Raw genomic sequence first — 25,186 nt, 5'->3', positions numbered from 1 at the left:
TATCAACTCCTCGAAAGGGAAAATTGAAGTCTTGTCTTTCTTTGGAGTCTCCACTAAACTAAAACGGATTTGGAGTTTAGTATATAGATGAGATCAGCAAACATACATTGCCAGGATGACACCTACTATCATTGCAGCAGTTACAGTCATATACTTTTTTGTTGACATTTTTTCAATTGACTCCACTGGGGCTGAATTCTAGCATACCCTCAGTTCTTTTTCCTCACCACAGGCATAATTCAATGGAAGAACCCAGCCCTGTGTACAGTCCTGGAGTAGTCAACTATGTGGCGAAAAAAAATCAATCTTTCTCTTCCCTGAGAGAAAGTTAAGTCCCTGGGAAAAATAGACATTCCAAAAAAATGAACACATCAATTCCAATGTATTCTATGAGACCCTTGTCAGAGCATAAAGGTATTATTAGAAGAAACTTAATTTCAAGGTGAACATTCCTTTAATATTACCTTCAGACTGTAGAGTATTAGAAGGTTGAGAGTTTCTAAGCCAGGCACAGATGGCCCATCGGTCTTACCAAGATACAGAGGTATGACTTCCAAAGACTTACTGTGACAAAGTACATTGGCCTTAAAAACTTTCCATGTCTGACCTAACCATCCATTAGCCTCTCTCTTGCTCCCTTCACATCCTCGAAAATATTTTTTTATTTTCCCTAAAGACTAGCCTAAATGAATAGTAGTACCAAAATTGGCAAACTAAATAGGACATTGTTTTTGTCCCTATTATATATAATGCAATATTGATTTTCAACCAAAAGTCATTTAGTACATGAAGCCATCCCAGATCATTCCCACACAAATCTTTGTGGACACCTATTTAACTGTCTTCTTTCTTCCCAAAAAAAACACTATGCTATTTGCTAATTTGTTCATATATTTTCTTGTCCCTTTGATAACAAGATAAGCTTGAAATTTCAAAAAGATCCTGGCATAATGATTTTTATATGATCAGTGCTCATTAAACATTATTAGTGAAATAACTGAATGAATGAAGTACACATTTCTGTGCTACTCCAAGAAATATATGAAGTATATATATATATATATATATATATATATATATATATATATGTGTGTGTGTGTGTGTGTGTGTATATATATATATATATATATATATATATATATATATACCAGAAATAGTTGGGGCTGGTGCTGTGGAGCAGCTGGTTAAAGCCTGGGCCTGAAGCTCTGGCATCCCATATGGGCGCCAGTTCTAGCCCCGACTGCTCCTCTTCCGATCCAGCTCTCTGCTATGGCCTGAGAAAGCAGTGGAAGATGGCCCAAGTCCTTGGGCGCCCTGCACCCACATGGAAGGCTTGGAAGAGGCTCCTGGCTCCTGGCTTCGGATCGGCCCACCTTCGGCCATTGCAGCCATCTGGGGAGAGAACCAGCGGATGGAAGACCTCTCTCTCTGTCTCTACCTCTCTTCTGTCTTTCAAATAAATAAAATAAATATTAAAAAAAAGAAATGGTGAGTCAGGACCCTCAAAATGAGGATGAAACCATTTTTTGTTCTTTGCCAGTCTTCTTGCCAGGAAAGGCCTCACGCCATGGCCTTTGGTTTAAAGCTAATGCCCAATGCCAGAGCCTAGAAGCAATGCAGTCTGGGCATAATTTACATCCTTAACACATTCTACATCCATTTTTCTCTACATAATGATGTCAACACACAATTATTTAATGACAGGATTTTTTAAAGACCATATAACACAACTTATTATTATATCTCACCCACCAAAAGAAACTCAATTCTCTTTAAGTCAAACATTTTGATCATTGTAAGGAAGTTATGAGAGTGCTCATGACAATTCTTTTGGAAGACAAATAAATCATCTACAAAGTTAAGGAATATAAAATAATTCTTTCTCTCTCTCTCTCTCCCTCCATCTCTCTCTCTCCCTCCTTTTCTCTCTTGCTCTTTCTCTATCTTCCTCTCCCCACCCCTTCTCTCCTTTTCCATTTTAAGCAAACCTGGAATAAAGTTTAAGTAGAAATATGATCCCATTTAACACATCCAACTTCGAGGCAAGAGTACATAGTAGGGAAGGCCGGCACCGTGGCTTAACAGGCTAATCCTCCACCTTGCGGCGCCGGCACACCGGGTTCTAGTCCCAGTTGGGGCGCCGGATTCTATCCCGGTTGCCCCTCTTCCAAGCCAGCTTTCTGCTATGGCCCGGGAAGGCAGTGGAGGATGGCCCAAGTGCTTGGGCCCTGCACCCGCATGGGAGACCAGGAGAAGCTCCTGGCTCCTGGCTTCGGATCAGCAAGATGCGCCGGCCACAGCGGCCATTGGAGGGTGAACCAACGGCAAAAAGGAAGACCTTTCTCTCTGTCTCTCTCTCTCTCTCTCTCACTATCCACTCTGCCTGTCAAAAAAAAAAAAAAAAAAAAAGAGTACATAGTTGGGAGATTTTTACACCTGAAACACGGTTTGAGGTATGAGAGAGAGAAAGATTAAAAAACAAATAAGCAACGACAACAACAAAAACCCATCCCATATAGTTGATCCAGAAACAGGCCTGATTCATCCTTATAAGGTGGAAACAGTTAACGCATCTTAGAGTACAGAGACCTGCATTGGATACAATTCTTTGCAGATTCTGCTTTCTTGGGCTGATTCCACATCCAGTGTAATCTAAAATATCTACACAAACCAACAGACCCCTTATCTAGAAGAGGAGGCACCCTTTGAAAAGACTGGGATTAGTACAGTGTTCTGAAAATATTCCTGTATCTTCCACATTACATCTAGATCAGAAAATAAAGATAGGCAGCACAGCTGATGAAAAATGTGTCCTACGCTAGGTTTACATGCATTCCAACACCAGACGTTACGTGAGTTGGGCCTTATGTTCCCAAATATGTCGGACATAAAATTAACAGAATATCCTGCATCATGAATCACAGAATGTGCTCAAAAATATGTTTCATAGAAGAACAAATGTGAGACCACTGGGCTTTGTATGGTAATACAACCATGATGAGGACATTGCAATGGTAGCAGACAAAATGTTAAGTGGGCTCCCACAAATCCCACTTTGTATACACATTCTGTAGAATTTCCTTCCTGGCCGGCGCCGTGGCTCACTAGGCTAATCCTCCGCCTGTGGCGCCGGCACACGGGGTTCTAGTCCCGGTCGGGGCGCCGGATTCTGTCCCGGTTGCTCCTCTTCCAGTCCAGCTCTCTGCTACGGCCCGGGAGTGCAGTGGAGGATGGCCCAGGTCCTTGGGCCCTGCACCTGCATGGGAGACCAGGAGAAGCACCTGGCTCCTGGCTTCAGATCAGCGCAGTACGCTGGCCACAGCGCACTGGCCGCAGCAGCCATTGGGGGGTGAACCAACGGCAAAAAGGAAGACCTTTCTCTCTGTCTCTCTCTCACTGTCCACTCTGCCTGTCAAAAAATAAATAAATAAATAAATAAATAAGAATTTCCTTCCTTTGAGTGTGAACAGAATATGTTAATATGATGGTTTCAGCAGAAGTTAAAAGATTTTATGAATGCAATTAAGATCCATAATGAGTTCCCTTTGAGGTCACCAAGAGGAAGGCAATCCTGGGTAGGCTTGATTTAGCCTAACTGTTAAGCACTGGTTAAGTAATTGCATCCCTTGGGGTGGCTGTAATGGTGCAGCAGGTTAATTCTCTACTTTTGATGCCTGCATCCCATATCAATATCCCTGGGATTGAAGTCTGCCTCTGCTTCCAATCTAGGTCCCCAGTAATACTTCCTCAGGCAGAAAATGGTCCAAGTACTTGGGTTCCTGCTACCCACATGGGAGACCCATTGGAGTTCCTACCTCCTGATTTCTGCCTGGCTCAGTCTAGGAAATTGGAGGCATTTAGGGAGTGATCCAGTGAAAGGAGTGGTTTTTTTTCTCTTTTTATATTCCTCTCCCTTTCTCTCTTTTTGCCTTTCAAATTAAAAAAAAAAAATCAGTACAGCCTAAATTGGAGTGCCTGGAGTTGATACCCTGCTCTAGTTCTTGACTCCCGCTTCCTGCTCCATTAGACTCACGGCTTAAGTAACCGGGTTCCTGCCATCATATGGGAGACCCAGAGTGAGTTACCTGCTCCTGGTGTTGGCGCAGCCCAGTCCCGGTCATTGTGAGCATTTGAGGAGGAAACCAATGTCTGGGAGAACTTTGTTATTCTGTCTCTCTGACTGTCTCTCAAATAGATAAATAAATAGATACGAGGCATATATTCTTGCTGGCCCAGAATAAGCAAGCTGTTTGGTTGGGAGGGAGCCCACTGTAGCCCATGGAAGTGCCCACACAGCAAAGCACTAAGAGCAGATTCTAGGGGCTGAGAAAAGTCCATGACTGATAGCTGGAAAGAAAACAAGGACCTCAAGCATAAAACCACTGCTCTGCCAACAATCACATGAAGCTGGAAGAAGTCTTCAGGCCTTAGACGACAGCACAGTTCCAGCTGACAATTTTTTTAATATACATATAGTTTTGTGAGGCCCTGAGCAGAGAACCCAGCTAATTCTATGCCTGGATGCCTAAGCTACAGAAAAGGTGAGACAATGAGCAACTCAGTTTGTGGCATTTATTACACAGAAATAGAAAACTAATATAGAAACTAAGTTCCTAGATATAAAAAAGGAATAAAAGAGCATACAAAGAACAAAAAACAAAAGAGGTCTTTGAAAACTTCATTTGTTGGGAAATAGCTATGAAGTGCTACATATTTCCTTTAATGTATTCATGCAATAGCTTTCTACAGGTCCATACATAATAGAAGTCATTATTTTTTATTGGCTAAATGCCTTTGATGACATTCTCCAAACTACAACTCAGCAAAGACTTAGAAAGATCTCCAGTGTGCTATTCTATTATTCTGCTCGCTCCATCATTGAGTGCATTATTCTTCTCCTTCAGTTCCTAACATTCAGCGATCCATGTGCCTTGATGAAAGTATATAAAGATGAAAAGAAAAAGCATTGAGAATTGCATCTGTAAAGGAACATTCCGATTCTAACAAATTCCCTTGGACCACTTTGAACAGAGAACATAAGAGTGCATAAAACATATGCAAATACTAGTTAGTTTCATAACCACCATTATTTTGAATACTTTGACTGATATCTCATCAACAGACACCACTGGGCTACAAACTTTGTTTAAACCTTAAATCATGTCTTAGTAACCCAAAAAGGAAGAAATATTCTGGCAAATTTTTGATATAGCTGTAAAATGTAGGCTAATGCATCATTATCTTTGAAAATGGACACCTTACTCTGAAAGTTTTATATCTTCAAAAAATGTGTCCTCAAATGGTATCCTGTGATAAGTGTTTGTACTGGCAAACTCTTTTTCTCAAATACCCACTTCCCTGTCCTTTTATTATACTTTCCCTTTCTCCAGGTTAATGTTCATAGAAACTAAAAAAAGATTTTTCTAATGCAGCAAACATATATAAACAGATATGCATATATACACACACAGTCTTTGTAGGCATGAACTCCATACAAGACATGGTGATAAATCTGTGTGTGTGTGTGTGTGTACTTCAGAGTTCCAGGTGAGAAAGGCTACACCATGCAATGACTCAAAGAAATTCATTTTAGTTACTCTTTCTCCTTACATGGGGTACATTTGCATATGTGTGTATAGACTCATATTTGAAAGATTCTTAGTTTTTCTCTTGTTACATTTCAATGAAACTTGAACTAGAAGAACATATTTCAAGAGTAAATATATTTTAGTGGTGATGTTTTATTAAAAGACTACATTTTCCATATGCTGGTTTCTCTTCAGATTGTATAAATCTTTCACCTGAAAAGATTTTATCTTCCAATAATGTTTACAAATTATATTGTATATCAGAAAAACAGTGTCAATTAATGACCAATAATATTAATAATATTCCTAAGTATTAAAAGAAAAAATATCTTATAATAATAATAAGGTGTCACTAGGTGAGAAAATATATTAACTTCATTTATGCTGCTCTACATAAGAAATTATGCTAAAGGCTTCTATATGGTCATAATTTTTCTTGGAAGAATGTTTAGAAGATGTCTTAAGATCTTTTATTATTTTCCACTATGTAATAAATGACTAAGGCTGATAAAAGAATGTACATTGATTTAACTTAAACAAAGTGGTAGTTTGCCATGGGCATTGATTTTGATATTTCTTTTTTCATCAGAATTGCACAAAATAAAATATGAAGCTATCATGACCATAAAATATAAAATATACCAACATGTTAATTGTTGACTATACTCTTTCCAGTGTCGTCTTTTATTTATGTGCCTGGCAATTTTGAGAATTTAAAACTTGCAAATAGTTTTACCTCGCAGAAGAAAATAAACAACAGCTACAAAAATTCAATGGAACAGAAGATGATCATAAGAGTTTTAATAATAGTAATTATACTGAATAAAATTCTATAAGGAAAAGATGACATAAAATGATAAAGTGAATATTTAGCTAGGGATTTTGTATATCCATGATTCCAGACAGAAAATTTTGGCTATAAATTGTGTACAATATTTTCTTTTAAGATTCAGATTACTCATATCACTCTATAATTCAAAAGCAATTAAAAAACGAAATATGGAAATACAGTCCCTTTACTGGGTGGGATTTCCTGGAAGGACAGGTATCCAATGGCTGTTAAAAACAAAATCTTGCCTAAATCAACTTTTATGTTACTCATCACTCTGAAATTTGCTTCACTGATTGTCAGATTTCAGACAAGCTGGTTCCCTCCAGGACTCCCCCAGATCCTGTGGAGCACAGATGAAATATGGTCTGTCTCCACCAGAGGTTTAGATGTTTTATTGTTCTAAATGTTGGTATGTGATGATTATATTCCCAATAAGGATTTAAAATATCTAACCTTCTATTTTGTTAACATGATTGTGTAGCTATTCACACACACATCCATCTCTCCCTGCATGTCCTTCTGCTTACCATGGGATAGTGCGAGACAGAGGCCACACACTGATCTTCTAAAGCCTCTCTCATTAGCAACTGACATCTAAATGTATCTGCAGTAATTCCCAGGGCTCTCACTGGGACACTTCAGCACACACTGCACTCCATTCAACTTTAAATGACAATGAGACAAGCAATTACCATTTTCCAATTACCTCATTTGCCATAGATGCATTCAGGATCAATGTTTGGAGCCTCTGGTTTTGAATGTTCAACTTCAAGAACAAACTGATGAAACCGATCAGTTCAGGCAATAGAGTACCCACAATCACACAAGACTGAATACAGCTGTAGTGATTCTGGGTGGTGGTCATAGAGGCAGGGACTTGGACTTTTTCTACAATATTTTTGTCTTTATTTTCTGTCTAATAGATCTAATATTTGATATCTAATAGCCTTACACGTCACTCATATTGACACACTTAGAATATCATAAGGCAGAAACAGCCAAACCTAAAGATAAAAGCACAGAAGAAAGTGACCAAATATCCAGAGCAACTACCATAAGAGGCTTGATACGAAAAATAAAAATGGAAAAAATTAAAGTGCTTTGTCTCTCATACAAACTTTCCCAACTATACCCAAAGCATAAATACCCACAGTAAGTATGTAGGCTATAGGAGCAGAAGTGGAATAAGACGTGTTCTCCCATATCTACTCCCAGGAACAGTGTCACACTAAAAACAATGATACTTGAACCACTGAGAATGCTTTTAGAACAGATGTGCTTAAATGAATCTTGCATAAGGGAAAAAAAAAAAAGAAAGAAAGATAGCACAGAGATGCAGAATAAGCTAGGAAAAAATTGTGGCTGTTCACAGTGGAACCAACTGAGGGCATTGGCTGTACAGACACTATTCACAGGGCTTAGACCTGAGAAGACCCAGGGGATCACAAAGCTTCAGTCTGGGGAGGAGTGGGGACCTGACCGTGGTCCTGAAAGAGACCGACCTGCCCAAGACGCCCAACAGTCTGCGAGCAACAGTACAAAAAACCATTTTTTTTTTTTCAAACTGTAGCTTAAACGAATCAAATGTCTAACAATATTCACCCTCAAAAAAATAAAATGCCAAACTTTCTCTTTTGATCAGATCAGCCTTTATAATGCCCAGTTCCTCCTTCCCGAATCAAGTGTCTTTGAGGGTTAGGTTAATTTCACAATTAAGAGTTATGCTAGTCTACCTAAAAAAGCCAGTTATCCAGATCCTGCCAGATGTACAGCACTTACAGTTCTACAGAAAGCTTGCGCCCCATAGACTGATTCTAGTCTGCATCTCTTAAACTTAGATAGGAAATCATGCAATAGTGCCTATTTGGAAGACCTCGGGGAACGAAGCTCCCAACTCTACAATCCAGGGAGCTTTGAAACTCTACAAAGAGCAAGTGCACCAATACCGCCACTTTGACTCCTAGATCTGCAAACAGTTCCCTAAGGACCAACCAAAACACAGGTCCCACGACGAACACAGGTCTAAAGTGTTCATAGGAAACCCAGTCATGGGAGGAAGGCGCTTTCTCCGCACCTAAGAAACCCCGGCAACGGCAGGGAAATCCACACGGCCGGCGCCGAAGTAACGCACACGAGAGACAGCATCCTCAGAAAACACGCCTCGTGCCTGTGTGAGACTTACGTGTTCCGTCAAAACGGGTGGCGATGGTGTCGAGGAAGGTGTTCTGGGGCGCCAGTAATCCTTTCATGACCGGCATCTTTCCAGCCTGGTGTGGAATTCCCCATCAAAGTTTGTCCAGAAGGAAGCAGGGAAAGTGCCGAGGAGGGAGAAGGACGGCAGTGTGGACGGCAGGGGAGGGGGCCCGGCGCGGCACACCGGGGCGCAGGGGGGGAAGGAGAGGGGCGCGTGGCAGCCGCCGCGGCGGCGGGAGCAGCCCTGCGAGCGCTCTCCGAGCCCGCCCCGCGCCTCCGGGCTCAGCCGGAGCCAGCTCCGGCTCCCGCCCCCTCCACCTCCGCCGGCTGCCGAACCCCCCACCGCCCCTCGGCGGGCGACAGTGCCCGCCAGGCGCCGCCACGCGGTGCCTCGCCCCCTCCCTCGCCCGCGGCGGCCGCGGGCACCGCGCCCTGACCTGAGGTTCTGGGGTCGTGGAGGACAGCGCCTGGAGCCGGGCGACGCTCGGCGGCGCGGAGCCTCAGGGTCTCCAAGGGGCGCCGGGAAGCGCGAGCGAGCGCGACTCCCACCCCCTAGGAGGCAGGGAACAAAGACCCCTTTGTTCCCGCTCCGTCCCTCTCCCCGGGAGACCGGAGTCCCGTGGGTGTGGTGTTGGAGAGGGAGGAGACAGGTCGGGGCAGGTAGCTGGCCTCCGCCTGGCACTGGGGAGGGGGGAAGCCGCCCAGCGCAGCGCTGTCCAAGGGAGCCAAGGCCGCCAGGGGTCCCGAGGGAGGGAGGCAGCCCCCTTTCAGTGCACCTGCCCTAGCGAGTTCTCCGCAGGCGAAGCAGACCCTCCCCAGTCATCAGGGTCTTAAAGCCCCGGGAACCTGCCCAACGAGGCGCTTCAGTGGCCGACTCCAAATGGCCACTGGCTTCCCCAAGTCATCCCAAACTAGAAAAAAAACCAAAGCTTTTTGAACAATGGATGGTTCCCCACTCTCCTGTGAGACGTGAAGAAAGCATTTCTAGAAAAGTTTGGTAGATTTACTGATTTCAAAAAATATACACGGTGCAAGTAAAAATAGTGAGGTTGCCTTACAAAAACAGCTTCACCATGAACCCCCGCGGCCACTCTCCGCGTCCGGCCAAGAAGCAAGCCTGGCCGCGCGCTTGGAACGGCAGGTGTCTTAGAAAACGAAAGTGGCCTCTCCCTGGCCTCCTCCCTCGGGCTCACGCGGGGACTCCCTCTCCACCGGCGTCGTGCCAAGGAAAGCCGCCCACCCAGTCCCGAGGCGCAGCCCTGCGCAGGGCACTACCCCGGGTCCGGATTTCTCCGAGGACCCCCGGAAGGGCGGGAGATGCGGCAGGAAAGTTGAGAGAACGCGGAGGAAAACCAACGTCAGCCCAGGTGCCCGTGTACCCGGAAGGAAGCGAGGGCAGAGGAACAGGTGTCCGAGCTGCGGCCACGGACCGTGCGCCTCCCGGGGCCGGGACTCCGGCGCGAGGCGCGGGGGCAGCCCCTGGCCCCCTGGGCAGTAGGGGAGATTGGGGTCGGGGTGACAGGGGGCTCCCGGTTTGAATTCTCCCGGCTCCAGGGGAGACGCAGGGACCCTGCGGGTTTCGTCACAGCTGCCCGGGCTCCGGGAGGGCGGGGGCGGAGAGGAAGGCGAGGCATCCCCCTCTCCCCGCCCCCGCCCGCGTTCTCGTGATGCAGTTCCTGCGGCCGAGGATTCCCTTTGTGTTGGGATTCAAGATCCGGCCGCCGCGCTGCTGCCGGCGGGGGAGGGGGCGCGCCAGAGACTGGGGATTCCCGAGTGGGCGGCCAGGCCGCTGCTTAGAGCTTCAGGCGGGGTCGCTCGGCCCGCCAGCGGGCCCGCTGCTCCTGGCCACTGCTCTGTCCCCGTCCTCCCCGTCCTAGGTCCGCAGCCGGCAGCTCTTTGTGCAACCCGGACTCCCGCAGGCGGCGCCCCTACTCGGCTACAGCGCCAGGCTGTCGTGGTTCCGTGGGCTCCCTTTTGGGCGGAGCCAGGGACAGAAAGATGAGGGAGTCCCTGCTTCAGCTTGGGCGGTGCCTCGCGCCCAAGAAAACCCAGACTGCCGAAGGGGATTCAAGTTCAGCAGGAAAATGTAAAATTCATAGTAAGCCAAGGCTTGAGGCTCATCATAACATGTGCACTGAAAGACTGTGAGGCTAAAAACCTTGGCTTCGTCTGTGTCGCCTAACGCACGGAGACACCTGTAAGAACAAGGGACAGGAGAATGGCAACCCAAAAGGAAACCTTGGTTCCCTGGCAACCGGAGTCTGGCATTTGACTTGCACAGTCTTAGGACCCCTTCCAGAAGGTACTGTGTGTCAGGCACTCTGCTAGGCATGGCATTGCGCCTGCTCTAATTCAAATTCAGGCCCTGGGCCCTGCTGGACCCTAAACGATCCTGGAGATCTGTGGTAGGTGGCCTTCACTATCTCATCCTTTCCCCACCAAGACCTAATGATGCTGCCATCACTGCTGTGGTCCATTTCTAGGCCCTAAGACCCAGTGGTCCTCCTCCTGTTTGTAGTAGATCCATACTACAATATAAGGCCGTGTTGCAGAATTAAAAAGTCACTTGTGTGGATTTAAGCATACTAAATCTTTTGAACGTATGTTGCTACTTTGAAATCAAGGACCAAGGAAAAGGCACTCTGACGGGGGTGTCACTACCGCTTGCCCCAAAGCTGATGTCCTTTCTCTAGAGGACATTCTCCCATTGTCACCACTCATTGACAGGAATAATTCCAGTTCATTGTATTGCAGGCCTTTCAGCCCCTACAGGCCTGACACCTTTCTCTATAGCTTCAGCTGCACTGCAAGAATACAAGATAACCATGTTGTATGGTTGACCTCATATCTATATAAAGAGAGTTTTTTTTCACAGAGGAAGAGATCATTGTTTTACACTAAAATTTAAAAGAAGACACAGGGTCCTGGAGCTGTGGCGTAGAAGGCTAAGCCTGAGCCTGCAGGATCCACATCCCATATGGACACGGTTCAAGTCCCAACTGCTCCACTTCTGATCCAGCTCTGCTTGTGTGTCTGGGAAAGCAGCAGAGGATGTCCCAGGTTCTTGGGCCCCTCCACCCACATGGGAGACCAGGATGAAATTCATGGCTCCTGGCTTCTGCCTGGCCCAGCCCCAGCTGTTGTGGCCATTTGGGGAGTAAATTAGCTGATGGAAGATTCTCTCTCTCTCTCTCTCTCTCTCTCTCTCTCTCTCTATTTCTCTGTCTCTCCTTCTATCTCTGTATCTCTGACTTTGAAATGAATAAATTAAAAAAAAGATAACACAAACTCGTTATTCCCAGACCAAGGTATTCTATATTATGTAATAAAGAAGACCTCGTCAGATAAGCCAAGCAAGATAAATTTATGTAGATCTACTTAGAATACATAAAGTTGAAACCTATTTATTTAAAACAGCAACACTAATGAATTTTGTTCACAGATCTGCAATTTGTGCAGAGTTCAATGGGACAGCCTTAACCTGGGACTGGAGCATACACTTTCAAATTAACTTACCCAAATGGGTGGCAATTCTGTGCTGTTACCTGAGAACTCAGCCAGGACTACGGCCTTGTAGTGTCAGATCTTCACTGGGGTCTCTCCATGAATTACCTGGGCTTCCTCACAGCACAGTAGATTTAAGAGTGAGCATCGAAAGACACAGGAAGTAGAAACTGCCAAGTTGTTAAGTCTGTGTCCAGGAATTGCCAAAACAAAAGCAGAGATAGAACTCAAATTAATAAGGAAATAGAAAAACTCCCTTCAGGGTGGCGGCAAGATGGCGGAATAGGAAGGGAGCACATTGAGAGTTTGGCAAGACAGAGGTTAGTAAAAATGGAGATACTGCAGGGTCAAGGAAGAGTAGGGGAAGAAACAGCAGAGGAAACTCTTCCGGAACTAGTGATTCACAGTGGACCTGCGTGGAGAGCGTGGGAGCCCAAGTTCGGGACACCAGCGGCAGACTCAACACACCAGCGCTGGAACTCGAGGTGAGCCGAACCTCCATAGCCCGAGACACCAGTGGGCAAGCGGAAAGAGGAGACTAGAGGGAACGAGGCTTGAAACTCCGTGGGGAAAGTTCACCAGGCTAACTAGAAGAGAGAGAGGAAAAATAAAAAAAAAGTGACCAATACGGACACGAGTTTCTCTCTCTCTGCTCACCTCTCAAAGGCGAGCAAGACAGAGCAGGCGCCATTTTGGACATACGTCATAAGCAGGGCGACCTCAGGTCCGCACCGGCCCTGAGCCTAGCAGAAACACCTGACTCTGGGGGGAGGGGTGAAATAATAGGAGATTAGCATCTAACTTGGCAACCCAGTGGGAGACTGCAGGAGAATTGGAGCCCACACTGAGGGCAGCAGAGATTCCCTGTGTGGTCCTTGGGAAAGAGCTTCTGATCTCTGGCTCCTGTGGGCATATCATTTGCCTGCTAACTACCTCCAATTACATACAGCTGTGCGGAAATACTTCCCTTTTGAATCAAAAAAAAAAAAAAAAAAAAAAAGAAAGAGATTTACCACGCCTAACCTGGGAGTGTCATCTTTGACACACCCTCAAACCTGAGGAACCAAACACAGCTCTCAGTCCACACTCATCTCAAGCCTCTAAGGCTCCACCGAAAGCAGACAGTCCACTTCATCTAGAGCCATAGTGTAACAAGAAAAAACACCACAGTGAAGAAAACAAATATCTCCAACATGCCAAACAACAAACGCAAAAACCGAGGTAACAAGAACAAGGAAGACACTATGACGCCCCCAAATGAAAAAGACACCCCAATTCAAGATTATGAAAATGATGAGATCGAAGAAATGCAAGAAGCGGATCTCAAAAAATTGATAAGAACATTAAGAAGTTCTCAAAAACAAATTCTTGAACTACAGAAATCCTTAATGGACAAGATAGAAAATCTCTCTCGTGAAAGTGAAATATTAAGGAGGAATCAAAATGAAATGAAACAACTAGTGGAACAAGAAACTCTGATAGTGACTAGAAATCATAATGAAATGAAGAATTCAATAGATCAAATGACAAACACATTAGAGAGCCTTAAAAACAGAATGGGCGAAGCAGAAGAGAGAATATCAGACTTAGAAGACAGAGAACAGGAAAGGAAACAGGCAAACCAAAGAAAAGAAGAAGAAATTAGAAATCTAAAAAATATTGTCGGGAATCTACAGGATACTATTAAAAAACCCAACATTCGGGTTCTAGGAGTTCCTGAAGGCATGGAGAGGGAGAAAGGATTAGAAGGCATTTTCAGTGAGATACTAGCAGAAAATTTCCCAGGTTTGGAGAAGGACAGAGGCATCTTAGTACAGGAAGCTTATAGAACCCCTAATAAACATGACCAAAAGAGATCCTCACCACGACATGTTGTAATCAAACTCACCACAGTGAAACATAAAGAAAAGATCCTAAAATGTGCAAGAGAGAAACGTCAGATTACTCTCAGAGGATCTCCAATTAGACTCACAGCAGACTTCTCATCAAAAACCCTACAAGCTAGAAGGGAATGGCGAGACATAGCCCAGGTACTAAGAGAGAAAAACTGCCAGCCCAGAATACTATATCCTGCAAAGCTCTCATTTGTGAATGAAGGTGAAATTAAGACTTTTCATAGCAAACAGAAACTGAAAGAATTTGTTGCCACTCATCCTGCCCTGCAAAAGATGCTTAAAGATGTGTTACACACAGAAACACAGAAACATGGTCACCAATATGAAAGAAGGTAAAGGAAGGAAACCTCACAGCAAAAGATCACAGGAAGCTCAATTTCTCTTTGACATAGAATTAAACTCTGATGCTCTGTTAAAGCAATGTGTTAAAGTAATCTATTATGTTCTCTTGATGTCTGTTAAATTCTAATTGTTCAAAAACAGCTGATTTTTTATTAAGAGCTATGGGTTACTTAAATATGTGCTTATTTTCAAAGATTTGAAGAATCACCTTGTAACAATGATCAAATTTGGTCTATGTTATGTCATGATATTAAGGAATCTTATTTCAAGCAGATATTTTGGATTTTGAGCCTTCTTGGCATTCTTGACAGGCATTCAAAAAAATCAAAGTTTCAAACAATCTGGACTCTAAAATTTCCAGTGTGTGACCTGAATCTGTGTATCATATGTTTTAAACTTGTTGGTAGAAAGAAACTAAAAACATTTTATATATTTGTGCTTAAGTTTACTGGTTAAACAAACTACACCATGTTAGATATTTAAGAGGTGTTTTCAAATACATGATCCTTAAAATTTACAGAAGGCATTGGACCTTCTGGTAAATGTTTTCTTAAGTTTTTATCTAATGGTTGAAACTGTTTGCTAAGTATTCATGTAATACTGCTATTCTCAGCAAGCGATCTAGGACTTGCTCCCTCATTTCTCTATTCTAAGCCCAACTTGTTCTTTCATTTCTCTATTCTCTTCAAGGTAGGAAACTAATTCTATTATGAAGGAAACTGTAGGACGCACAATTTAATCTTTAGACCTTATAAAAGAGATGGCTAACATTTTTCTGTAATAGAATAGCCAAAATAAGAACGTAAATAATAATCTCACAGCTAGATTCACTTCGCCATCAGCGAAGTATACAGTAAGTAGAAAAAACCTCCCTTTCAGACCAAAGGGAAAGAAAGTTTTAAAGTGAGAATATAATTTTACTCATGGGCATTGTCTACCTTAGAAAAACTACTACAGAACATGACTGTGACTATAGACTTGTAGTTCAGGCCACCGAAGATTAGAGATGGAACTTGGGCGCTCCCTTGACTTGCATCCTCTGGTCTGCTTGAACAGAAACCAGGAGGAAAAGAAAGCTAGGCATCAGAAGCAATGGGTGGCAGGCCTATTAATGGCTGATTTGTACAGTGATCTGCCCTCAAGCAGACCCAACAGGCCAGTCCACTGCAGTGGCTTTCAATCTGGTAAGCATGGGCTTCAGCAGAAGTCAGCTTGTGAAGAGCCCTGGCAGCTCTGCCAAGAGTTGGATCACTGGAAATGGACCTGGCCTGGAGTCGAAGGATGCCCAGGTCAGAGCCACAGATCTTATTGGCTGTAAGCTGAAAAGCCCTTCACTCAGCCCAACTTCCAAAGTGACCACTGCAGCTGAGGGTATGGCCAAGTAGGGTCAGCAACATTGCAGGCAGAACTGTAAATTTCTTGTTAGAGATGCCCCCTGCCTTTACCTGGCCAGCTCTCCTCCCAGGCCAGCCAAGTAATGAAAGTCAACAGAGTGCCTTCCCCTAGGAGGTTCACACCTCCCTTAGGATGTACCCCACGTGAAGAGATGGATAGGTTGGGGCCTCTTAACTAACAAGGCCTAAAGCCCACCAGATTATTATCAAGCCCCTTCTGTCAGGTTCTATTTGCCTCTCAATCAGAAAACTTCATTGTAGCTTAGACAGCACCTTTCTTAGCTCCTCTAATAATGACTCTGTCCTTTGTTCTAGACCCTGTCTAGCACACTTGGGCCTCATTCCTTTGTAATCATAACCTCTACTCTACCTCCAATGGCTCTACTCTCAACATGTGTGTACTGATGGTCCTCTTCCCCACTTAATGCTGTATAATTGTTCAAACCTGGTAAATGCCACTCTTAGGATCATTGGTTACTATCCTCACCCTGTCTTTTATGACCTTGTCTAAATATGAGCAGAGTCGGCAAACTTGGAAGGCTTCCATAGCCTTAGCAACTCATGACGACAGCCTAGGGTGGTTACTGGCGCCATAAACTAGAGTGTCAATTTGTTGTGTCAACAACAGGAGTCACTGTGCACTTGCTCCTCATGTGGGATCTCTCTCCTTAATGTACTGTACATTTTGATTTAATGCTATAACTAGTACTCAAACAGTATGTTTCACTTTGTGTTTCTATGTGGGTGCAAACTGTTGAAATCTTTATACTAAATTGATCTTCTGTATATAAAGAGAATTGAAAATGAATCTTGATGTGAATGGAAGGGGAGAGGGATAGGGAGAGGGGAGGGTTGCGGGTGGGAGGGAAGTTGTGGGAGGGGAAGCCATTGTAATCCATGAGCCGTACACTGGAAATTTATATTCATTAAATAAAAGTTAAAAAAAATTAATAAGGAAATAACAAAACTTAACCCCCGTAGGAAAGGTATCAAACTATTCTGTGGGCCATTCTTCAAAATTCTCAAATCAATTTGTTAGTATTTTAAGTGTCATAAAAGGGTATAGCCATATAAAAGTACTACAAAATTTAATTTAAAAACGTTTTTTATTTATTCTTTATAATCCTGTACTATAAGTATTTGGAAGTTAGGGATACAAGATCTCGGTTCAAGTCTATAATATCTCAGAGAGAAAACTTAAGACACCAAAGGAAAAACATACATTAAAATCCCTTATATTCAATAACCACAGATTAAACAGTTATTTTTCTTACCATTATTGCCTTTGATCTTGGTATTGTCCAAAACTTGGTGTTTTTTGTTCAGTTTTGTTGGAAATGAAAAGGGCTTCAGGATTTTTCATAGTTGCTTAGGTTTTAGGTCTTCTTCATGTGTTTTTTTGAATTACACCATTCTCCCAATGCCACAACACAAAGCAGAAGCAGAAGCAGAAGCAGGAACTGGCATTGTAACATAATGAGCTAAGCTGCCACCTGAGATGTTGGCATCCTTGCTAATCATCTTCTGACCCAGCTCCCAATTAATGCATCTGAGAAGGCAGCAGAAGATGGCCCAAGTACTTGGGCCCCTGCTACCCAAGAGGGAGACCCAGATGGAGTTCCAGAATCCTGGTTTCAGCCTAGGCCTGCCCTGGCTGTTGCAGCCACTGGGAGAGTGAACCTGCAAAGGGCAGATCCTCTCTCTATATATATCTCTCTCTGTCTCTCTCTCTCTGTCTCTCTCTCTCTCTCTCTCTCTCTATATATATATATATATATATATACATATATATACATATATATATGTTCATATCTATCTCTCTATATAAATATCTATCTATATAGAGAGATATAGATACAAATATATGCATTTATACATTATGTGTACATTATAAATGTATATATTTACATATTTTCTGGCACAATAATTATAGACCTTTAAGAGAAGGAAGTGTCCTAATTTATAGGTTGGTATAAAAGAGCATCAGTCAAAAGCATTGAGGAGTGGACATTTGGAGTAAAAGTTAAGATGACATATAAGTCACCCTCTTCCCATACTGGAGTGCCTGGATTTGAATTCCTGCTCCACTCTGATTCCAGCTTCCTGCTAATGTGAACCGTGGGGCACAACAGGAGTTAATTCTCATCTCATTTCAAGAGGACCTGAAGAGAGGAGTGTTATTGCTGACAGTCATCACCTGCCACACCTGCTAGTCAGCTGCACCGTTCGTATGAGTTTCACTCTGAAAGAGCTGCTCTTAGCCAGTAACTACACATGATGCCAGTGTTAACGTTTAGCCATTGCTAGCCGATGTGGAACTTCTAGAAGGTTATGTTTGCTCAATTCCTCACTGGCTTGGTTGAGACATTCTCAGTAGTGCTCCACTCTTCTTACCCAGGCTCTTTCTTTCCTTGTCCTTCCCAGGGGCCATTCCTGCGTCAGTCAGAAAACTGTCTGCACCTGAGCCCACCTCCTTCCTCTCGTGCTTCCCTGAAGCCTCTAATCCTGTCTTCATGTCTTGTTTCAGAGGATCCAAACTGACTCTTAAAGACCAGAGAGCTCTTCTGAGAAGAGAGATCATGAACCCATTTACTAGATTCCACAACTGACAATAAATCTTGAACAGAGAAGGAACAAACATGAAATACATCACCTATTTCTTTGTTGTCTGCACTTCAGCACCTATTTTTCCTTTTTCCCCTTGTTTTAATCCAGTCCAGACGAGCATTTTCTTAAACAAATAATCCAGCACAATTTCTGTCATCTCTAACTTCTTAAAATCCTCAGTCTGTCCTTTCTCCATTTCTGCTGTTACCATCTTAATCGTCATAGTCATTATTTTGTTTCTCACTATGACAATTTCCCTTACTTAGTGTTCCTGTCACAACATCACTCTTCATCAGTTCATCCTTATATTGAAGGCCACATGATGATTTTTTACATATCAATTAATCATGTAGCATGTTCCTTAAAATCCCTGTATCTCTGAGGACAAAGCAAAACTACATCATTTGTAAGTGGAAACCCAGTCAAGAGTTTGCTTCTACGTAGCCCTTCAGCCTCCTCTACGCCTCACCTAGCAGTCTAACTCCTGCATCATCTTGCACTTGAATTACATAAGATCCCCAGTGTACATTATCTTCTTCAAATCTTCACCTTTTTTTTTTTTTTTTTTTGACAGGCAGAGTGGATAGTGAGAGAGAGACAGAGAGAAAGGTCTTCCTTTTTGCCGCTGGTTCACCCTCCAATGGCCGCTACAGCCGGCGCACCTCGCTGATCCGAAGGCAGGAGCCAGGAGCTTCTCCGGGTCTCCCATGTGGGTGCAGGGCCCAAGCACTTGGGCCATCCTCCACTGCACTCCCGGGCCATAGCAGAGAGCTGGCCTGGAAGAGGGGCAACCGGGATAGAATCCGGCGCCCCAACCGGGACTAGAAGCTGGTGTGCCGGCACCGCAAGGCGGAGGATTAGCCTGTTAAGCCACGGCGCCGGCCAAATCTTCACCCTTTTTAATATGTTTTTGTCCTGATTTTAAATAACCATCTCATACTTACTAACTTTCCTTACCAACTGAACTCATGATTCGAGGATAACTTTAATGTAACTTCCAAAGAAATCCTTGTTTGAGTTCCCTAATGTTTTAAGCATTCTTTCTTTATTTTCCTGTAGTATTTCACATATGCCCCTATAATAACCTTTTTCCTAGAGGTACAAGTCTGTGTGAATAGCTACAACACAATACTAAAAAGTGCTCTATGTTTACTAGGACTCTGCTTCCTGCTAGTAACAGAATCCTGACTTACAGTGTCTAGAGTGACTTAAACAACAGTGTTCACCAAACAAGTGGTACTGGGGTTCAAAAGCCCAACAGTGTTAGCCGTTATCTTTTTTAATCTTGACTTTTTCCTCATGGTTGCAAGATGACTGCTGTAGTTCCATTCACTGCTTCTTTGTCCCAGCATCAGAAGTGACAAACAGGTAGTACTAGTTGAAACTGGCTATATTTGTTAGAAAAAAAAAATGAACACTCATTTTTTAAGGAAATATTCTTTCTCCCTTTGGAAGAATTCCATTTTGTGCCATTAGCTAGCATTGCCTTCTATGGCCATGTGTAGCTGCAAAAAGATAGTAAAAGTAATTAGTTGCCCAAGAGTTATAAATGATGCAGGACATGTCTCACAGTTTAAGAATGAGTTAAAGATCAATACACAGCTCCTGCTACATACTTCAAAGACAGTATAAAGAAGGAGTAATATAAAGAAAATTCTATCATATGGATGATAATTAGGTTATATATCACATTTCAATCCTGAAAAGATTGATAGAAGCCACCTCTATTCCTGAATTGAAAATAGTTTTTAAATCATCTACAGTCTCAGTGAGAAAAAGTTGAAGATAAATTAAAGTTGTCTACTACAAGGCATGAGAAAAAACCGCTAAGGATTTCGATCATTGCAATAGACCTGGAGCTGTTAGTTGGGTAGCAGATTCCTAAGAGCTACATCTGTCCCCATCTCAGCATTACAGAGGAAAGGGTAGAGGTAGTTACTAGCTCCAAGATCTAGCACTGTCTTTTATTTTGCTCACTTGTTAGGATAGTTTAGATTATATTGTGGTAGTAAATTAATCTCTTCACTCAAATTTAAATAGCTTAATCACCAAATTTTAATTATTTTGTGTAGATCAACAAAGGGGCTTTGCTCTATGCAGAATGATGGACAATCAGCCATCTTCTCACTACACATCCAGAAACTGAGGCTTCCATAACTATCATTGAACAAAAATGTCTCCTGGAACTCACACATGTGCCGAGATATTACACACGTCACTTCTTACAAGACTTCCTTGACCAGAAGTACTCCTGTGCTCTTACTCATCAGAGAGAAACAGAGCACTCTGAGAGTACTCTGCCAATTCTCATCTATAAAAAAGGAAATGATAATACCACTAACTCAAATTCTTAATGATTAAATTAATTTTGGAGAACACATAAAGCAGAAATTGAATTATAGTGGGAGCTCAATAAATGTGGGTTATTAGTTATTTCAGGTTATCCTGTCCATACCACCATCTTCAGAATTGAGGACATTACAGTGGAGCTTGGGAAACAGTTGAATAATAGAGTCCTGGAAGTGTATGGATTCATCCATACATTCATTCATCAGCTCTTACTACATGCTTACAGTGTTTGGTTCACACAGTGAATAACATATTCCCTATCTTATGGCCATTCAGTAACTTTGAGCCCCTTTGGAAGAGTAGAACTTGAAAACAGGTGCTAATATTGGTTTATAAGTTTATTCAATCTCACCCTCCTTCCCTTGCTTTGAAGAGACCTGATCACAGGAAACTTAGCATTATGTCCCTTGGTGCCTGTCCAGTTTTCAAGTTTTCTCAGACCTCTTTAACACATGAAAGGGCCCCCATGTCATCAGATCCTACTGATAACTATCTTTATTTGGTGGCTTTCTCATCTATCAGTACTTTTACAACTACATACATCCTGTCTTCTTTCTTTTTCTCCCAGAAGATTAAGTGTTCTCTTCAAAAGTATCACAAAGCCACCTGTACTTTTTCTTAGTCTACTTCCTGAAACTTGTTTCACTTGTGATGGCCTTCTCTCCTATTTATTTACTTGTTCCTTTCTCCCAGTTCATTCTAAACCACTTTGATCTTGAGAAATACCCTTCCTTAATCTAATCCTTCACACTTTCATACAAAAATTTCCTGAAAACTACTCTATAATTACCATGAACACTTCTGTAATTCCCATTCACTCATCAATTCTGTGTAATTTGGTATATTTTTCAGTTATTCTACCAAGATATCTCATTGAAATCACTAATGATTTAAGTATCATTGTAGACATTTCAACTCATGTTCATAAATTTATTTTTTGTAGTTGACTCTTTCAGTCAATACTTTCATAAACTTTCTACTTTAGGGGCCAGCATTGTAGCACCACCTGTGATTCTGGAATCTCATATGAACACCAGTTCTAGTCCTGGTTGCTCCATTTCTGGCCCAGCTCTCTGCTAATGCACCTGGGAAAGCAGCAGAAGATGGTCCAAGTGCATGGGCCCCCCTGATGAAGTTCCAGACTCTTGGCTTCTGCCTGGCCAAGCCCTGGCCATTATGGCCATTTGGGGAGTGAACTAGAGGATGGAAGATCTCTCTCTCCCTCTCTCTCTGTAACTCTGCCTCTAAAGCAAATAAATAGCTTTAAAAATGTCTGCTTTGTAAACTTCTAAGACAGTAAATTTTCTTGTTTTGGACAGAAATATCTTTTTCTGTGAAATGTTTAGTTTTCTTAAAGCAAATAGTTTTCCTTCATCGACTCTTTATAATTCAGGTGTTCTCTCAAGATTTCATCAACTAGAACACTGAATTTCTCCATCTTAATTGCTGTTATATTTCAAACATCAGCTATGTGAAAATTCTTTCCAAATTTTTATCTGAAGCCTGGGCCTCTCCCCTATTCTTCTGGATATATCCAACTGTGGCCTTGATATTATTACTTGACTATTATTCTAGCAAAAATGTCTGTGCATACTATCAGGTAATCCAAGTGAATTCTAGGGAGTCATTTTTAAAAAAAAAAATTTATTTTATTTATTTGAAATGCAGAGTTATAAACAACTGCTGCTGCTTTCCCAAGTGCAATAGCAGGGAGCTGGATAGAAAGCAGAACAGACACCCATATGGTGTCTGTTGAACTGGCACCCATATGGAATCACCATGTTGCAGGGGACAGTATAACTCACTATGCCACAATGCCAGCCCAAGGAAGTCACTTTTGGAAGAAAATAAACTTTTAAGAAGTGTTTACTTGGGATGCAGTGAAACACATGTTTGCACATATGTTTGCACATGTGCACACACACACACACACATGAGGTTGGGAGAAACCTGGTTCATTTCCCAAATGCCTGCAATGGCTGGATGGAACCTGGGATTCAGGAATTCAATCCATGCCTCCAACATGGGTGACAGGTACCCAATTCTTTTAACTGTCACCACTTTCTTCCAGGGTTTATATTGGCAGGCAGCTGGAATCAGGAACCATGCTTAGGACTCAAACCTAGGCAAGCTGATAAGGTTGTGCACAAGTGTAACTGGCAACTTAACCACTAGAATAAACACACATTCACAGAAAGTCCTTTTTCTATCTTAATCCCAAATATCCACTAACTCTTAAATCTCAGTAGTGTACTTCCCAAATATAGCCTGATCATCTCTAATTCCTCCATCCAGTAGTTGAGGCTAAGCTATATCTCGTATGAACCCTTGTAACACCTCCCAGGTACTTTTATAAGAAACTCTCTGCACTGCCGCTGGCATGATCTGATTAAAGGTAAATCTGTTTGTGCCGCTCTCATGTTGCCTCTGAGATTATGAGTTCACATTACTTCTCATGACTCATTTCTCCCTGTGCTCAAAGGTTATGCTGAAAGAAAACAAAATTCCTAGAAGTGCCCAAGATACAGAGGGCTCTTCTGGAGAGGACTTTGATCATATTAACCTCACTTCCTAGAAAGTGCTTCCCAAACCTCCTTGGCCTGATGATATGCATGCGCTCACCTTCACGCCAGCCCAAAGTGGGGGTTTTAGTTTGCATATATTTGTTGTATATCATCTGACCTAGATGATCGGTCTTACTACAGTTTAAAGCAAGTGACTTTTCTGATTTATAATAGCAGAATTTTCACAGGGCAGCTGTGGGTGATAAGAAACAACACACAGTAATCAACACAGTGCCTACTGTTTGTTTTAAATTCCCAGTGGCTAACACAGTCCCTGGTGCGTTGCAGGTACATAAACATTAGTGGGAAAAAAATAAGTGTGAGTTATCATAATTATTTTCTCAATCATTTCACTAGCACAATGCTTTATATTCATTAATTTAACTTTTTGTCTCTCCCACCACACACTAAGCTTCTCAGAGCCAATGATCTTGTTTAATCCTATCCAACATTTATTTAAGGTCACCTAGCAGATGGATGTATTAAACAATATTTGGTGAATGATAAATGAATGAATGGATGAATGAAATTAGTCTATGGAAGGCCCTCCTCTGAAACAAGTGTCAACACTGGCTTCATGGCTCTTTATTACTGTTCTCTTTGCTAGCTGATATCTTCTTTCCCAAATTGATTGGTATCCTGAATATAAGGATGTGTGTGTGTGTCCAGTGCTTTGGGATGTTAATTTTACTTATTGATTTATAAATCACCCACATTTGAACTTGAAGCAATATATTGTGAGAATTTCCCCCATATTGCTGGATTGATTGCTTACATGCAAAAAAAGAAGGGATGGAGTGTTAAGTAATTCAAACTGCCTGTTCAAAATATTGAACACACAGGGACTTTCTATTCACACATATTCTGTCAGTCTCAAAATTTTCAGGTTACAGAATCTTTCCTAAATCTCTGACTATTCACTATGAGTTCAAGATCCCATGCCCTTGTCCTGTACTGGAGTATTGATATTCCCATAACATAAATATTATTTAAAAATAACTGCCATTTTTAAGATGTCTTTTAAGCTAATTGAACTCTTCATATTAATGAGTGGGGAGGATATTTGTGTAAAATAAGCTAATTCAAGTCCTGTTTAAATGAATTTATTCATAAATTGACCTCTTCCTACTTGTTAAACTTAAAATAAGACTTAGGAAAAGGCCCAAGCATAGCCTCTCTGTCATTTGAGTGAGGTACTCAGTTATAAAAGGAAAATGCCACTTGGTTTCATGGAGAAAACAGAACACTAGGTACCAAAAATCCAAAGTTCAATCAAAAGTTTGTTCTCAACAAATTTTGAGATCTTGAAAACTTTAATATCTGTTCAATATGCCTGGGGACAAAAAAGGAGGGTGAATAGAACACAAAGGCCTTTTTGCCTTTCAAATAATATGATCCATATTTGGGTGAAAAATCTCAAAATAAGACTGGGAGATGTTTCTTCACATTCACAAGATGAACCCCAGAAACAATCCTTGTTACCCCCTGTAATATGAAACAAAAATGGTATTCCTTTACTGACATACAGACAATTCAGGTCTGGCCCAGTGCATCAAAGATAAAAAAGAACAACTTATACACCCGCCTTCTGTTCTCCCGCTTCTACCCAGGTTTCTGTTTTTAGGATTTCACACAGGAAAAAATATATGTCTATATATATGAAAACAGTGCCTTCCAAGTCTCCTGCTGCTCCTTTGTATGTACTTAAACCCAATGTTTTAGCAGAGGATGAGAACAGATACTTAGTGCTGATGTAAATGGCAATGCCGTCACCACTTAGCTAACAGAAAACAGAAATAAAGCGGAGGGAGTTAAGCAGTTCTGAGTGTGATGAAGTAGCAGTTTATAAAGTATAAGTTCCTAGTTGTAAAATATTAGTTCCTAGACATCACAGTGTCCACTTCTTTTTCGTCATCTC

At 42.2% G+C, this 25,186-nt stretch overlaps 1 protein-coding gene across 1 annotated transcript in view; it reads right to left on the bottom strand.

Moving 5' to 3' along the window:
* KCNH8 (potassium voltage-gated channel subfamily H member 8) overlaps nt 1–8,678 on the bottom strand; it is a 445,135-nt gene extending 436,457 nt beyond the window's left edge. The window contains exon 1 of the mRNA XM_062179144.1: nt 8,603–8,678. Within this exon, the coding sequence (XP_062035128.1) occupies nt 8,603–8,678 (76 nt within the window). The remainder of the gene's footprint in view (nt 1–8,602) is intronic.
* Between the last annotated feature and the right edge of the window lie 16,508 nt (nt 8,679–25,186).

The sequence above is a fragment of the Lepus europaeus genome, chromosome 2, assembly GCF_033115175.1.
Source record: "Lepus europaeus isolate LE1 chromosome 2, mLepTim1.pri, whole genome shotgun sequence".
NCBI classification, from domain to species: Eukaryota; Metazoa; Chordata; class Mammalia; order Lagomorpha; family Leporidae; genus Lepus; species Lepus europaeus.
The sequence above is the reverse complement of the archived record's forward strand: the minus strand, read 5'-3'. Positions and strand labels throughout refer to the sequence as shown.